This window comes from Crocodylus porosus, unplaced genomic scaffold (genome assembly GCF_001723895.1).
Source record: "Crocodylus porosus isolate Cpor-Errol unplaced genomic scaffold, CroPor_comp1, whole genome shotgun sequence".
In the NCBI taxonomy this organism is placed as follows: domain Eukaryota; kingdom Metazoa; phylum Chordata; order Crocodylia; family Crocodylidae; genus Crocodylus; species Crocodylus porosus.
This window is the reverse complement of record NW_017728931.1, coordinates 36,133,374-36,148,479: the sequence shown is the minus strand read 5'-3', so window position 1 is coordinate 36,148,479 and position 15,106 is coordinate 36,133,374. Positions and strand designations below refer to the sequence as shown.

General features: G+C 46.3%; 1 protein-coding gene across 1 annotated transcript in view; it reads right to left on the bottom strand.

Moving 5' to 3' along the window:
- Positions 1 to 15,106, bottom strand: part of LOC109316473 (sodium- and chloride-dependent GABA transporter 2-like) — a 48,026-nt gene continuing 32,920 nt past the window's right edge. The window contains exons 8-15 of the mRNA XM_019544590.1: positions 12,282 to 12,385; positions 8,189 to 8,313; positions 7,396 to 7,508; positions 6,507 to 6,644; positions 3,340 to 3,442; positions 2,964 to 3,064; positions 2,197 to 2,367; positions 1 to 462 (exon numbers count right to left, since the gene is read on the bottom strand). Coding sequence (XP_019400135.1) covers positions 343 to 462; positions 2,197 to 2,367; positions 2,964 to 3,064; positions 3,340 to 3,442; positions 6,507 to 6,644; positions 7,396 to 7,508; positions 8,189 to 8,313; positions 12,282 to 12,385 — 975 coding nt within the window. The 3' untranslated portion in view covers positions 1 to 342. The remainder of the gene's footprint in view (positions 463 to 2,196; positions 2,368 to 2,963; positions 3,065 to 3,339; positions 3,443 to 6,506; positions 6,645 to 7,395; positions 7,509 to 8,188; positions 8,314 to 12,281; positions 12,386 to 15,106) is intronic.

Below are 15,106 nucleotides of genomic sequence, written 5' to 3'. Positions count from 1 at the left end.
TGGAGTAGAAAGAACAAGTGTTTAATGGAATGAATGGAGAAGTCCCCAAAGTCCACATGGGAAAAAACGCCCCTCTATAAGACTCCAACCATCTCCACTCCAGGGCTCAGTCCTGGCTTGAATTGGCTCTGGGACGCATTCTCCAGGGAAGGAATTAAGGTGCATCATTCGCTCCACAGTGTCCCTGGTGACCGTTCCATGGCAGCCCCTGCTGAGCACATCAAATCTTCCAGGAAAGGGAGACTCGCTCACAAGTCCCTCTCCCCTTGGCAAGAGGAGAATCCTTGGGTTATCAGACAGGTGGAAGGGGTGCACACAACAATCCACATGGCTGTGCTGGCCCTAGCAGTTAGAACCAAGCTCTGTCAGCATTAAGATACCAGCTCTGGTGGAAGGAGGGGGCTGCCCCACACCCAGCCTGGAAGACAGGTCCTCAGCTGGGCATATTAACTGGCGAAACCTCTGCAAGGCAAAAATCAGACAGTCAACTGACCTGCAGGAAAGGGTCCTGCCCACCCCACCAGCCCCCTTCTAGCAAGGACAGCACACAGCAGTGGGGCAAGGAGGAGCTTTGTAATCATAGGAAAAAATCAGTCTGAGATCTGAATAACTCATGACACCTCAAGTCTCTCTTGTAGAACATCTGTCTTTAACTACCAGGGATGTTCTAGACCAGGACTGTCCAACTTGTGAATCACCTAGGGATGCAGACTCCCCTGGCCACCACACCACACAGTGCTGAGAGCTCCCTCTCCCCATTGCACCATGCCAAAGTCCCCACACCCAGCACACAGCACCACATGGCACTGGGTTCCCCAAAGTCATCCGACCAGCTCCAGCAGAAGCACCATCTGAACCAGGAGCCACAAGTTAAAACGTTGGGAGCCGGAAGCAGCCCATGAGTTGAAAGTTGAGCAGCCCTGCTCTAGAGTTACCCTGGCCAGCACACCTGCACACAGTAATTTAAACAAGAGCTGGAACCCCCCGGAGATCGCCCTCAGCTGAACACCCCTGCGCTTGTGTGAGTTCTGGGTACGGAGTGGGAAAGGCTCCTTTCCCTGCTCCTGACCAGGACTTTGAATAGCCAAAATACAGGCAAGTGCCAAAGCATCAACCCAGGTGGGTTTTTTTGTTTGGTTGGGTTTTTTTGTTTTTGTTTGTTTGTTTGTTTGTTTTTTACAAGGGATCCATTCTCCGCACAGTACCAACAGGTGACCATGGGACCAATCATTCCCTACACCTCTTCCAAGCAGCAGCACTCAAACTTATTCCTCTGGTGGTCAAGGCTGCAGGAATCCCAGAGCCACACATAGCACCAGCCTACAGGCAATAACTTGCCTTCCACTGACATCAGCAGAAGTTTGCCAATGAAAGGCTTGCAGAAAGCAGAGTTGCCTCTGTCTGGATATGCAGACCATGGGGACTCCAAGCCAGTCCTCTGTTACAATCTATCCCTATGCACTGCTCTGGGGTGCAGAAAGTCTTGCAAAAAAGCTTGGGAATTTCCCAATGCTCATGGTTCTAGCATAGCCAACATGAATGCTTTCTACTAAGGCTCCTCTGCAGCCCCAGGGAGCCTCATTGAAGGAGTGAGGGACCTCACAGCATGGTCCAAGCATGCTGTGCTCTAGCAGGCCTCTGCTTCCCCCACTGGGCCATGAGAACCACAACATAACTACTGGACAGTAAGTTAGTTCTAGCTTGTACTAGAGGTACTAGAGGCTGAGCAGGTACTTCACTGCCCCCAAATACTGCAAAGGTGGCTTCAAGCTTCCAGTGGTGGCACTGCTGCCCTCTGTTACAGCATAAGCACAGCCTAGAGGTCCCACTGGGTGACCTAGCCAGTCCTGCGCTCTGTGGTGTCTATATGCCAGATGTCCCTCCCACCCAAGGATGTGGATCTGTCCACTTTCTACAGAGCTGTGTACTGGCAGCAGTTTAAGAGATGAGTCAATACTAAGAGGCACAGGATGCAAGACAGCTCTGAATAGCCCTCCAGCCAGCCTGAATTCAATGATGCCGCTCATTCTTCAGAGTAAGAGACTAAGCCTCAGTAAATTAATTCAAGATACTATTAATACCACACCAAGGCTGCTTTGTGAGGCAATCATTCCATTACACCAGCAGCTTTTCAAGTCCCACGCAGCCCCAATACAGCCTACAGCCTGTATCCTGACCCAGGAGCAGCAGTCTTACCTTTCTCAGGGAGCCCTTGATTGTGGAAAGCTTGTAGAGGATCCAAAGAGGGATGCACACCATGGATGAGAGGGCCAGCAGCCAGCCCAATGTATCTCCCCACCAGGGGTATACATACTTCTTGTTGTAAGTCAGTGGTGTGTATTTAATCAAAGAGAACAGGAAGGTTGCCTGTTGGGGTGAAAGGGGCCAAGAAAAGAGGAGGAGAGGAAAGCAATCTAGCTAACCAAAATGGCCTCCCTAGGGACCTTACCTTCCTTAGAAGGACAGCAGGAATCGGGGTATCAGTCAAACCTGCTGTGCTGCCACTGACCCAGCAGCAAATGCCCACTACATCTCAACCAGCTTGCCCTAGCAGTAGTCATAGCTACTGTCTGGTAATCTGCTCCCAGCTATTCCATGACCAAACCATGTCCTAGGCACATACAGCTGCCATGGGGATCATTTAGTCCATTCACACTGAAGCAGATTTCCAAACCATGGGCCACTTCACCCAAAGGAGCAGTCAACAGTCATAGGGCTCTTGTTGTCCTTCACAGATACTGTGACAAGACATCCCGAGACAGCTCATTATATTACAATCTTTGCTTCTTCCCCCACTGCAGTTTCACACCATAATTACTACCTAGTTAACTTAGTCCCAAGACAGGGACCCAAGCACTATGAACAGCAACCCAGTCTCCCCACTCCCACAGTGGCCAAAACCCAGTTCCACCCTTCCCAGATGCACCCTGGTGGCTGGCCCCCAGTGTCCTGCCAGCTCTCACCAGGCAGACTGCCGGTGTGATGAATAACCAGCAGTACTTGATGAGAGGCCATGGCCGGTAGCCAATCATGTCTTCAATATTATCATAGAAACGATCAGCTCCTGAAGGGAAGGGAAAAGGTAGCCTATTAATAGAAGGAACAACAGTAACAGAGGTAGCTTCTCTTGTACGAGTCCAGCCAACTCCCACCGGGCACTGCTGTGAGACACAACCTCCCACCGTCTTCATCCCAGGATGCTCAAGCAAGGACACATAAAAGGAAGGGTGCAAGGGTATCAGGTTTATCAAGAAGACCTGTGGACTGATTGAGAGACCAGCCCCACAGAGAACTGGATAGAAGGCTTTAAGTCATTAAAACTCATCAACTCCCACTTACCGTATACCCAGCCAATACAGAGCGTCTCAAAGATGGCAACAAAGAGCAGGCACATGCCACTGGCAGCATAATAATCAAATAGCTGGAAAACGTACATCCCGCCCTGGGAAGGGGAAAGGGGGTAGGGAATGGAGAAAGGAGAGAGAAATCTAAATCAGGGACTAGTGAAGAGGTTTATCCAGAGAAAGAACCAGCTCCATTCTACCAAGAGTCCTTGGTGACTTTCTGCCCCCTTACAGTACAATTTCAGTCAACTGCAAGCAGAAAAAGCCACTCCCCTTATACTGCAAATATGAAGCAGTGCCAGGGACGTGCCTCAAAAATCCCACTTTCAGTAGACCATTTGTGCTCTGTCTATAGACCCTCATTTCCATGAGAAGCAAAAAGGCAAGTTACTGTCTATCTGGGCACCTGTGGCTAGTTAAGAGAGACTGGAGAAAATAAGTCTGACAGAGAAAGACACCTCAAAGGCAAAAAGGCTTAGTGTCCCTGATTTTCCAAACTCAGCCTCCAAATATGCATCAGACTATGCATGAATTCCTCAGGCACTGATCATCATGGGCTCACCTCTTGGCCCTTCAGGTACTTACCTTCCTTGATCTGCAGGCACTGCTATAGTGAATTCCAGGCCCAAAAGTGCCAGTGCAAAGCTAGAGGCAGCTGTTCAAAATCAGGCTCAAAGAAATGCAGGAAGAGGCAAAGAAAGACCACCAGCCCCTGGACAATAGCCCCTTTCTCTGCTAACATGGAAACCAGGCATGATTCCAGTTCATCCCAGCTTGTACACCAGCAGAATTTCACTGATGTACACAAGGTCAGAGTAAGTCCCACCATATTTCACTGTAAATGCAAACTGCTAGCTAGTCAGGTAGGAGGGCAAAAGGTCTCAATTAATTTGCAACTGAGATGGGGCTACAGCTTGCTTTGCTTTGCAAAACAGTGACCAGAATCTTAACTTCTAGCAATTCACTCTGAAGTCAAGGTGGGATGGATGTCCAGGCTACATGTCCACAGAGCAGCAGGATCCAAGAGTTTAGGACAGGAAAGGAAAAATGCAATATCTGAAAAGTATCACAGGGGAAGAAAGCTGCAGGTGCCTAGGTTGGAATTGGGTGGATCACTATCCCCACTTTGTTAGAAGACACCCCAGGATCTTAGAAGTCCACTACAGGCCACTTTAAAACCTTACTCAAAAGTTGACACCACCAGCATGAGTGTGCCCACTGGCAATTTGTACTGAGTTCAGAGGAAAAAGCAGTACCTGCTGATCAGGGATTCAGGTTTTCCCATTTCCCTCAGAAAAAATGGGAAAAAAACTACAGATTTTTCCTTTTAACAGAGAAAAAAAGTGGGTTTTTAATTTTAATGGAGATACCCACAGATTTTCCACATTTGCAAAGAACTCTCTGCAGGCTGGCAGAGTGCAAGCATGTAAGGGCTTCTTGCAAAAAGGGTGGCAGACCATAAGCCCTGTCCCAATGGAGAGGGAAAGGGGGAAGGGACAGAGACTCTCAGGCAGCCAGGGCTTGGCTCAGGCTCACTTTCCCTCCTGGAGTCTTTGGGGTAAATGGGATTTGCAGCATGCTGAGGGCCAGCTGGGGCCCCCTCCAGTGGCCTGGGATGGCTGGGGTCAGGGATGGGGGGGCACCAGCAGTGCTGGGTGAGGGGGCCCTGTGGGTGTAGGTGCAGGGCTGGGGGTGAGGCTATGGGAAGAGCCAGCAGAGCAGGTAGGGGGCAAGGTGGGGGCATGTGGGTGGGGGCTGAGGGAATGGGGAAGTATCTGTGGAAAGCCCCATGTCAAGGGCCAGCCAGCCCAATGGCGTTTGGACCAGGAGCTGTGTGCTACCGGGCTAGACAGGAGCCACACATGGAGGCATGGAGTCATACACTATCAGTCCAGGCAGGTTCCATGGGTGGCTTCCTACTGGAGTGCTAGAACCCCTACGGCCAGCTCCATGCCTCCATGAGGGGCTTCCAGCACTCCGGCAGGAAGCCACCCATGCAGGCACAGAGCCTGCCCAGCCTGATGGCATATGGCTCCCACCTGTAGTGCTACAATCTGCTTAAGCTGGCATGAAGCAAACCTGGCCTGGTCCAAAGGTGCCCACTGGCAGGCTGGGCCAGCTTCCATGCCAGCACACGCAGGCCCTGGGACTCAGCTGGAGCTGTGTGCCACCAGGGGCTCAGCCTGACACAGCCATGAGTGCCCCAAAAGCCTGCTGCCTACTGCTGCTGAGCTACCAGCAGTGGGGACTGTGCAGCATGTGTGTAGGGGGTGGAATTTGTGGCAGGGGGGCCCACACCGACCTACAAACCCTGCACACACCTCCCCGCACCACAAACCCCACACCCACACCCAGGGGAGCTGCTGCCGGGAGAATGCAAGTGACGGGCAGGCAGGCAGGGGCTGTGGCTTGGGAGTGAGGGGCAATGGCATAGGCAGGGCACTGGCTTATCACGACTGCTCAGTGCCACAAAGTAGTTGGTGGGGACAGCCACTGTTGGCCCCACATCCTGGTGCACAAGGGAAGCTGCTGCCAGGAGGGAATGAGTTGGGGGTATACAGAGAGTGAGAGGCACCAACAGGGCTGTGGGGACTGTGACTTGGGAGTGTAGGACAACAGCATATCAGGGCTGCTCAGCACCACAAAGCAGTGGGAAGGTGGGGGCAACTGCAGATAGACCCATATCCTGATAAGTGAGGGGGGCAGCAAGAACTCTGATTTTCCATGATGAAAAGCCCAAAATGAAATGCCAAAATATATAGGTATTTAGAATTTATTTTATTAGAGTAATTGAGGCACGGGTAGGCTTCCAAATTTCATACACATCAATAAAACACTGTATTCAACTGATACAGTGTTTCAGTTGAATATTGAACATTGTATTCAATATTCACAGAGAATTGGCAATTTGCAATTTTTTTTTGTACTGGAGAATTTGCTACTTTTATCTGAGAAAACCAGGATCCCTGCTGCTGACCCAGTAACAACACATCTAACAGCACCTATTGGCCTTCTTTGGGTCTCCCATCTGAGCACTGACCCATGGAGAGTCAGGAAAAATGACATGCTCCCAGGCCACCCACAGGGCCTAGGGCCCTCTTTCTGTTCCAATTTCAATTGGGTATGGCAAAAGCACTGCACAGATTATGAGCTGTAACCTACCTCAGTAAGCATAATCAGTCCTATCAGGTATGAAAGGATGGAAACGAGTAGAATGAGGGTCTCTCGTCGGTTTTTCTTCCGGAAGATGTTAGGATACATATCAACCAGGGCTGTCACCAGGCTCTCCACACAGACAAACTAGGAAGAGAAGAATTCACATGCCCATCAGCTCACTCGTATCACAGCAGCTTCATTGCCCCTCTACTCTTCATTCCCGCACTCTCAGCACATGGGTACTGCAAAACCTGAAGCCCAGAGAATGCCCCAAACACTCTGTGATCCTGTGATCTTTGAATAAGCTATGGGTACTGCATAGGGGCTGCACAGTTTACAGGACATCTATCCAGATCCCTTCCTACACAGCCAAGAAACTTTCCCCATGCCATCTGGAATGGGGAGACTCGAGGTCATGGCAACAGTACTGGTGAAACAGCACTACAGGCTGCAGCTCACCCAACCTGGTGTAGAATTACCCTTGAGAGCCTCAGTAATAAAACCACACTAGCATACTGTACAACACTGTAGAGGTTTTGTGTCCTATGTACACTCCAGGGCAGATATTGCACAAGATAAACAGGCATATTCGCAAGGGGAAGATTTCAGTCTACAACCTGTAATACTGGACTAAGCTGCTGGTTAGTCTGCTTCTTATCCTGCTGTGATTTACATGGCTGTCCAAAGCTATTGCAAATGACAGTAGCGTGTTGTGTGCCCAGGCTCTGAAACAGTCCTTTCCTCAAAGAGCGTGCAATCAAAAATATATTTTTAAAAACAGGCTGGTTTTAAACAAGCAGGCTTGGGGACAGATACTAGCCTAGCCATGAATCACGAAGTTCAATGGGACTGTCTATCTGCCAGTCAAGAGGGACAAATGTGTGGATGTCTTTACCTGACTATCCAGTCCAAGCAAAACGACCATCAGGAAGAAAAAGCAGGCCCAGAGTGGGGAAAAAGGCAGCATGACCACTGCTCGAGGGTAAGCAATAAATGCCAGACCAGGCCCTGAAAAGAGAAGGTAATTTATGGCAGGTAGTGATGGCCAGATCTGAAAGCCAGCAGCTGTACTAGCAGCCTCTAAGAAAGGGAAGAAGAGGTCATCATAGCAGCTCAGCACTGCTCAGAACTGGTCTCCAGGTCCATCCAGCTGCACAGAACATACTCACCTTCCACAAGGCACTCCCTGTCACTAGCAGCCAGTGACCACAAGGCTTCAGTGCTGAGGGACAGAGAGGGGAGGAACAAGAGCAGGCTACACCTATAGGACCAAGCGGAGTGGAGAAGAGCCACAGTAGGCTCAATTCCATCATGATAGCTGAGGGATGGAACAAAACCCTCTGAAAAGAGCCTTAGTATCCAGGCAAGGCAGACTTGGCTTTAGCTCTTAAGGTTGTGTGTAAGAGATCCTCATGCAGTAAACACTATGAGACATTTCTTTCCTACCTCAGGAGGATGAGTGGACTCTGCTGAGATTTGGACCTGCAGTTGCAATAAGTCTAGTTGGGTAGAGTTCATTACTATAGGGCCAGCAGTTTGGGAATGGGTAACTATCTACTACTCTGTACATTGCTCTGCTCTTTATGTGAACCTTTGTCTTGGAGAGAGAGTGCAGAAAAGGAACACAATGTCAGGAGCAGACAGACACAGACTGGCCTCGCTGTGTCCTGAACACAGAACCTACTCACCTGACTCAGCTACCTCAGAAATAGGCACTCCCTGCTCCTCAGCCATAAAGCCCAAGATGGAAAAGATTGCAAAGCCAGCCACAAAACTTGTGCCACTGTTCAGAAAACACAGAGCGATGCAGTCCCTGGGAAGGAGAAGAGATGAGCATCAGCCTGGGGGCCCAGCCAGCCAATAAAAGAAAAGTATCAGCATACTGGAGGGAGTAGAGGAAGGGAAAAGCAAGGCAATCAAAAATAAGTACCAGCCAGGGACAGCAGCAAAGGAGACAAAAGTGTACTCCTAGAGATGCACACAGGTACTAGTCTATACTAGCAGTTTCTGTGCAGGTGTCAGAACAGCACGAGCCTGTGAATGTACGTAAGGATAAATACAGGATATTTGCATGGCCCCAGCATGATGCAGCGTTGTCACATGTTGAGGCAGCATCCTCATCTCGCACAGTGACAACCACAATGTCACAAGACTTGAAATAAATCTGGACCTCTCAATAATCAACGCTGATTTCTCTCTGCTCGTCATACTGTACCAATGGAGTCCTAACTATCTTATCTGTCCACACCACGCCCCATCAGGTGGGCATTACTCCCCACTGCAGACAGACTGAACTGACCCATGGAGAGACAGAGTGACCTGCCCTAAACCACACTGTGAATCTGTGGCAGAGCAAGGGACTTGAACCTGGGGGTCCCAATCTCAGGTCAGTACTAATCATGGGAGCCTCCCCCCTTCCTGCAGGAATTGCTATGCAGGATCAGACCCATGAACCGTCTGTGGCAATTACTGGATGCATCATAGGAAGGCCCCAGAAAAGTTACCTCTTCAAAGCCCAGTGCTTTTTCTTGCATCCCATTTAGCCCCAATGAAGCCTTATGGCAGCAAGTTCTAGAAGTTTGCACTTGGAAGTGCATGCGTGTGGGGAGGCAGCAATACATTTCTTAACATCAGTTTTAAATTCAGCATCTTTAGTGCCATTGGATATCCTCTGGTTCATACATTAGGAGAAAAAATAAATAGGAGCACCCAATTTACTTTCTCTAAATCACTCATTTGAAAGCGTTCTTTTTAGCATCTACCTTCTCATCTTTTATTCATCTCCTCTTTATACTAAACAGCGATGATCTATATTAAATTTCTGTTCATATTCTAATCTCTCTCTCTGTCTAATTATTGTCAGTGGCTGTCTTAGATCCCTATTTCTGCTACACATTTAGAAATGTAGGGACCAGAACTGAACACACCATTTTGTGAAAAAGTATACTATAGATTTCTGTAAGGGCAGTCAGTATTACCATCTCTCCCTTTTTCTTTTTTCCTTAAAGAGCCTAACATTTGATCTGCTTTTTAAATGCCCCCCCCAACATTAAATAAATATCTTTATTTAGACCCCCCCCACACACACACACACACATATCAAATAAATATCTTTATTGAACTGTCCACAACGGCACCCAACTGTTCTAGGAGAGAAGTTTCGGTGTGGTTAGCATTCCTGGGGTGCAGAAATAGTTAAATTAGTCTTTCTTGCATACATTACTTAACATTTGTCACCACTGAGCAGCATCTGCCACAATGTTTCCCAATCACCTATTTTAATTAAGTAGGAACATCAGGCTGGAAAGGCACCATTTATATAGTTCACTCCAGTAACCTGGCAACCACAGGCTATCATCCCTTTCATAATTGTATCAAACTCCTTCACAAAAACTAGCTCAGCTTTTTGTGCCACCAAGATTTCCTATTGGGAGGCAGTTCCAGACCTTCAATGTCCCAACACCACAGCCTTTTAACCTTCTAATTTCCTACCTAAATGTATTTGATACTAGCTCGTACCATTTGTTCTTGTGCCACCACTGTCCTTTACTTTAAATAGCCCTTTTCCCACACTGGTGTTTTCCAAATTGATGCATTTGTTAGAGGTTTATTCTTTCTGCATGATCTGCATTAGTTTTGACCCACCTAAATAACTTTATCTCACTGGCAAATTCTGTCACCTAATGTAGCCCCCTTTTCCAGGTGATTAGTAACAACACTGAATAATAGTGATCCTCATAGGACTCTCTGGTGCCCCATGCTGTTATATGCCTTTGCTAGACGGAAAATTAATCATTTTGACTATGTAAGCCAGGCCTGCAAAAGGTAAGGCAGATCTCTTGAGATGAGGGACTGCAATTGGGGAACAAAAAAGTTGAAGGATGGATACCAAAAATACATTGCTATTCAACTGCAGAGTTCAGTTGCAAATGATTAATATTTGATGGCTAACATGATTAAATCGCTTGTGCAGGACAGCCACACATTCTACTACTTTTTAGTGCCTTGCAGTTGAGGCTCCTGAAATCCTACATAAACTCACTATGAGGTAGACCATTGTCATGGTCTCCATTTTATAGTCAGGAAACGGAGAGACAGATAATTAATGAAGTTGCCCAAAACCAGCCAGAAGGTCATCAGCAACAGATCCAGAACAGAGCCCAGACCTTCTAATAAACTGTCCCAGACCTAAATCACAAATCCACAGTTCCTTCCTCTCCCATACTTTTCTCTCCCCTCAAATGAGAGAATGTCCTGGTGCAGTTCTCACTGGACAGGCATCCAGAGCCTCATAACTAGCAATGAAACATCATCTTAATCTAACGGGAAAAGACCTTGATATACAGCCTTTATCTTTTAGCTGTCTGTAAAGCACTATGTAAACCTGCCAAAACAACAACAAATGACAATTCAAACAAAAGAAATCACAATCTATAGAGTACATTTTTCTGGCAGATGGAGGGACTTGTTTAGACAGCAAATGCAATGTCCCAGTTTTTCCTGCTGTGTGCAATTTATAGGGAGATTGCCCTAACAAAGCCAGTGCTTGCTCAGGGCCCTCACAAGTCTGAGACCAAGATGCGAGCCTTGTCCACTTCTTACTCCCACAGTAGATGACTTGCACTTACTTAGCTTAGTGGGGCCCACAGCAATTGCCCTCATTACTTGTTCCTAAAACCAGCTCTGCTGACAAATAAATATTGCATCAAAATAACAAGTTTTCTTACTTGCAAGTGGGCAAGTCTCTGGAGCTCCTTAGCTTATTGCACTAGTCTTTCACCATTGGACACTTTTGGTTCTAAATGTCAGAAATATCTAAACTGAAAATGAGTTTCCTCCAACATTATTCCCCACCTGGGCACTTCAGTCTGACAGTTCAGTACAATTTAACAGGATTGAGTGTCTCCATTCAAGGGTAGCCCAGCACTGAGCAGAACAGGAGGAAGGCAATGAAGATTAGGAGTGAAATATATTTGATACTATTATTTGCAAGTTCCAAAATGAATGTCAAGGGGTATTACTGGACAGGAGGAGTGGGTGCCTTGTCAGCTGTGAGAGGGACCAGGCCAAAGCAGCAAAGGGAATTACAATTACAAGGTGAGGATGGACTGACTGAATTTCATGGAAAAACATTTCATGGAATGCTACCGACCCTTCATTTTGCTATCATCAAAATCAACTTCACAGGCCTCCAAAAAAGCTGTTTGTGCTTAGTGGAATCAAACAGGATTCTGTCCCAAGTAAGATTTAAAAGGACTCTGGACAATATAAACAAGTGTTGCATGGAGGCAGGACCTCTCAGCTGGGAGATAGCTGGGAAATTTCTGAAGTTCTTCCTAGGGACAGAACACGGAATTGGAGAAAAACAGCTGGAAGGGACCTTAAGAGGTCATCTATTCCAGTCCCCCTGCTCAAGGGGGAATCACCCCAGTCTAACCTATCTCAGACAAAAAGTCTTTGTACCTGCCACTTCAAAATTTTCAATGAGATCTTTCACAGCCTCTAATCTGTTTCATTGTTTGACCCTCTCGTAACCAGAAAGTTCCTCCCAATATCTAACCACAGACTTGATTTCAAACATGAGGCAAAAGCAACTGCATTAAGTAAAACTACTGGAAAATTTGTGCTGTTTTGTCTCAGGTATAAAGGGACCACGGGGCCTTTTCGCAAACCTAATCTGGTCAGTTGTCTCCGTCAGCACTTTTGTCTATCATCTGTAGCAGTATTTAGAAAGGAGGAAGGAGAAAGACTACTTGAAGAATATAATTGTGTCCCAGTTACCTGTAACAGTTATTATGGTATTTGTTGTAGCTGCCCAAAGCTGTAAGGCATCCCAAACAAATGGCATAAGAAAAGAAGATCTGAGTGCCTGCATCCATCCATACCTGCAAGGGAGACACAAACAGAGGTGAGGAGTAGAAAAGGCCAGCACAGTGTACAGATACCCAGACCTACAAAACCATGTGAGGACACACAGCTGGGCTCCGAGGCTGACGTAACCTGCACGAAGGAGAGTGACAGTGAGGGAAATTGGAAGGTGAAATGGGGCAGGCATACAAGCATGGTCTACAGCAGTGGTCTCCAAACTTTTTTGAATCGCGTGCCCCTATCAGTAAGAATTTTTGAGTGCACACCCCCAATATATGTATATTTATATAAATATACATCTAAATAGAAGTTCTAATATTTTCTTCCCGCACCCCAATGGATCGTCTTGCGCATCCTCTGGGGTGCACACACCCCACTTTGGAGACCACTGGTCTACAGTACAGCAACATACTGAGATGCACTGTAATCTAGAGCTGCGGGCAGAGATACTCTTGAATTCTAGGGCACAGTCCATGTTAACAGCATGTACAAGGGAATTTCCAAGACTTTGTGAAGACAGAGGTACCTGTGACTTTCAACCTTAATTTTTCCTTTAATGCAATTTACAGGGGTTTGTGGCTCTCAGAGGTCTCCAAATAGCAACAAAGAACATATCAGACTAGAAGCTATAAGACACAGTTGGGCAGTTCCAATCCCAAGCATTAGAAAAGTGCTTAATAAAATTCATTATAGTATCATTTGGCTCAGAGATTTGATTTTAAGATGCAACACAATTTCGTTTTATTGAAAAGATGCTAGAAGTAATTAAAGCTGTTATAATAAAAGATGTTGCTAAAAAATAAGCCAAGGTTTTAGTCTGTCTCAGGGGACATGAGGTGCATTGGAACAACACTTCTCCATCATTGTCAAGAACACGTACAAATGGTCTCAGGAAGTTACATCAGATGTCAATCAATGCCAACGTCAATCAAAGTCTAGTTTACATAATTGCAGATACTATTCACTTTTATTTATTAGGCTTCATCAAAGCGTTAAGCAGAGAAAATCCACAAAAGAAGTTCTCAGTGAGGAAGGAGACAACCACCATCATTTTTAATCCTAACACCTTCTATGTTATGCTGCTTGTCTCATTAAGATTCTTGATGCTGTTTAAGAACTATATAGAAAAAGATCAACCAACCACCATTGAAATGTTTCCTCTTATGGGGAGAAGAGAGAAAAAATGTCTCTTTGCTACAAACACTGCAAAATAATGGGATGTGGGGGGGGGGGAGGAAGAGGGAGGGTAAAGAATAGTTTGCTAGGAAGGTTATAATTAGCCAAATTATAATTTGGCCCACACACCATAGATACCATCTCAGCTTCCTGATGCAAGAGAGGCCATGGAATATTTAAAGCAGAGATTCTCAACCAGGGTACCATTCAGATCTTTTCAAGGATGCCACAGGATGCCATGCAACATTCACAGAATAAATCTAGATATTTCAAATAGGAATTCATCATTTTAAAACCATATTGACCAGGTTTGAGTTCTTTGCAACAGAAGAATTGTATTATTATTTAGCTGTAATCAACCAGAGCTGGCATTTTCCAAAAGCTGCCTCAAGTTTAAAAAGGTTGTAAACAACTGATTTAAATGAATACAAGGTGGTCAGGAACCTTGGTTTCACAGTCTAATCAGTGTACATTGAAGTTAATGGGAAGACTACGCTAGATTCTATCAGGCTTTGAATCAGACCCCCATTTCTGAGCCTAAGAAAAGCCACATGTCTTGGGGCACAACAACTGAAACACCTCCAGTAATGGTTTGGCTTTTGTCATGTACATGGCCCAAATACTCCTGTCTCCATAGTCACTCCTTAAAAAGGATGGCAAAAAGGATGTCTTTGGTACAAGTTCGGTGAACAGCAATACTAGCTAAAAATCTCATGCTGAATGTTCAAAGCAAAGGTTTCAGCTAATGTTTATTCTCCCCCACCCTCCACCATTGAATTGTTCCTTTCCCAGAAGTCTTCTGGTTCATCAGCCAGTGCTCTTTTCCCCCAGGCTATTATGCGTGTCAGTGTAGATTCGATTCAATTGTCATTGTTGGTTTAGTTTTGTCTTTCTTTCTACTTTTGTTCCCATGTCGATGTGCATTATATAAGGGATGCCATGATCATTTCTCTGTTATTTTCTGGAGAAAAATCTGTTCTACCTCATTAGACAGCTGCATTAAATGTTCCTTCCCCCCTTAAGTCATCATAAAAAAGCAAAATCTGTATAATAGAAAAGGCAATGTCCTTATGCTAAACTTTGTTTTGAATGCTTCTGTAGACCATCTCTTCTGTGAGCAACCCAGCCAGCATTCTCAATCCAAACTCCATTAAAGCCAATGGAAAGACTGCCAATGATTCCAGGGGGAGGTTGGAGCAAGCCTTTTAGGCTAGGGACAGAAGTTACACATAAACCAGTTTAAGTGATCAGAAAACTGGTTTAAACCTATAACAGAACAAAAGTTCAGTGCACATAACCCAGTTTCAAAATGGAAGAAACTGGTTTAAGATAAACCGGGTTGAATGTAACATCAGACTTAACTGGTTGAGGTCAAACCAATTTATGGAACTTCTGTCCCAGACCTTTCCTGGTTTAAGTTAAATCACAGTCCCTCAGCATCCCAGCATGCTTTTCAGCCCTGGGCTGGGCTGTGCTCCCTGCTCCAGAGAGCAGGGCTGGCCCGGTCCCTCTGCTTCCTAGATGGAGCAGAGGTGGGGGCATGGCCAGACATCGACCCACCA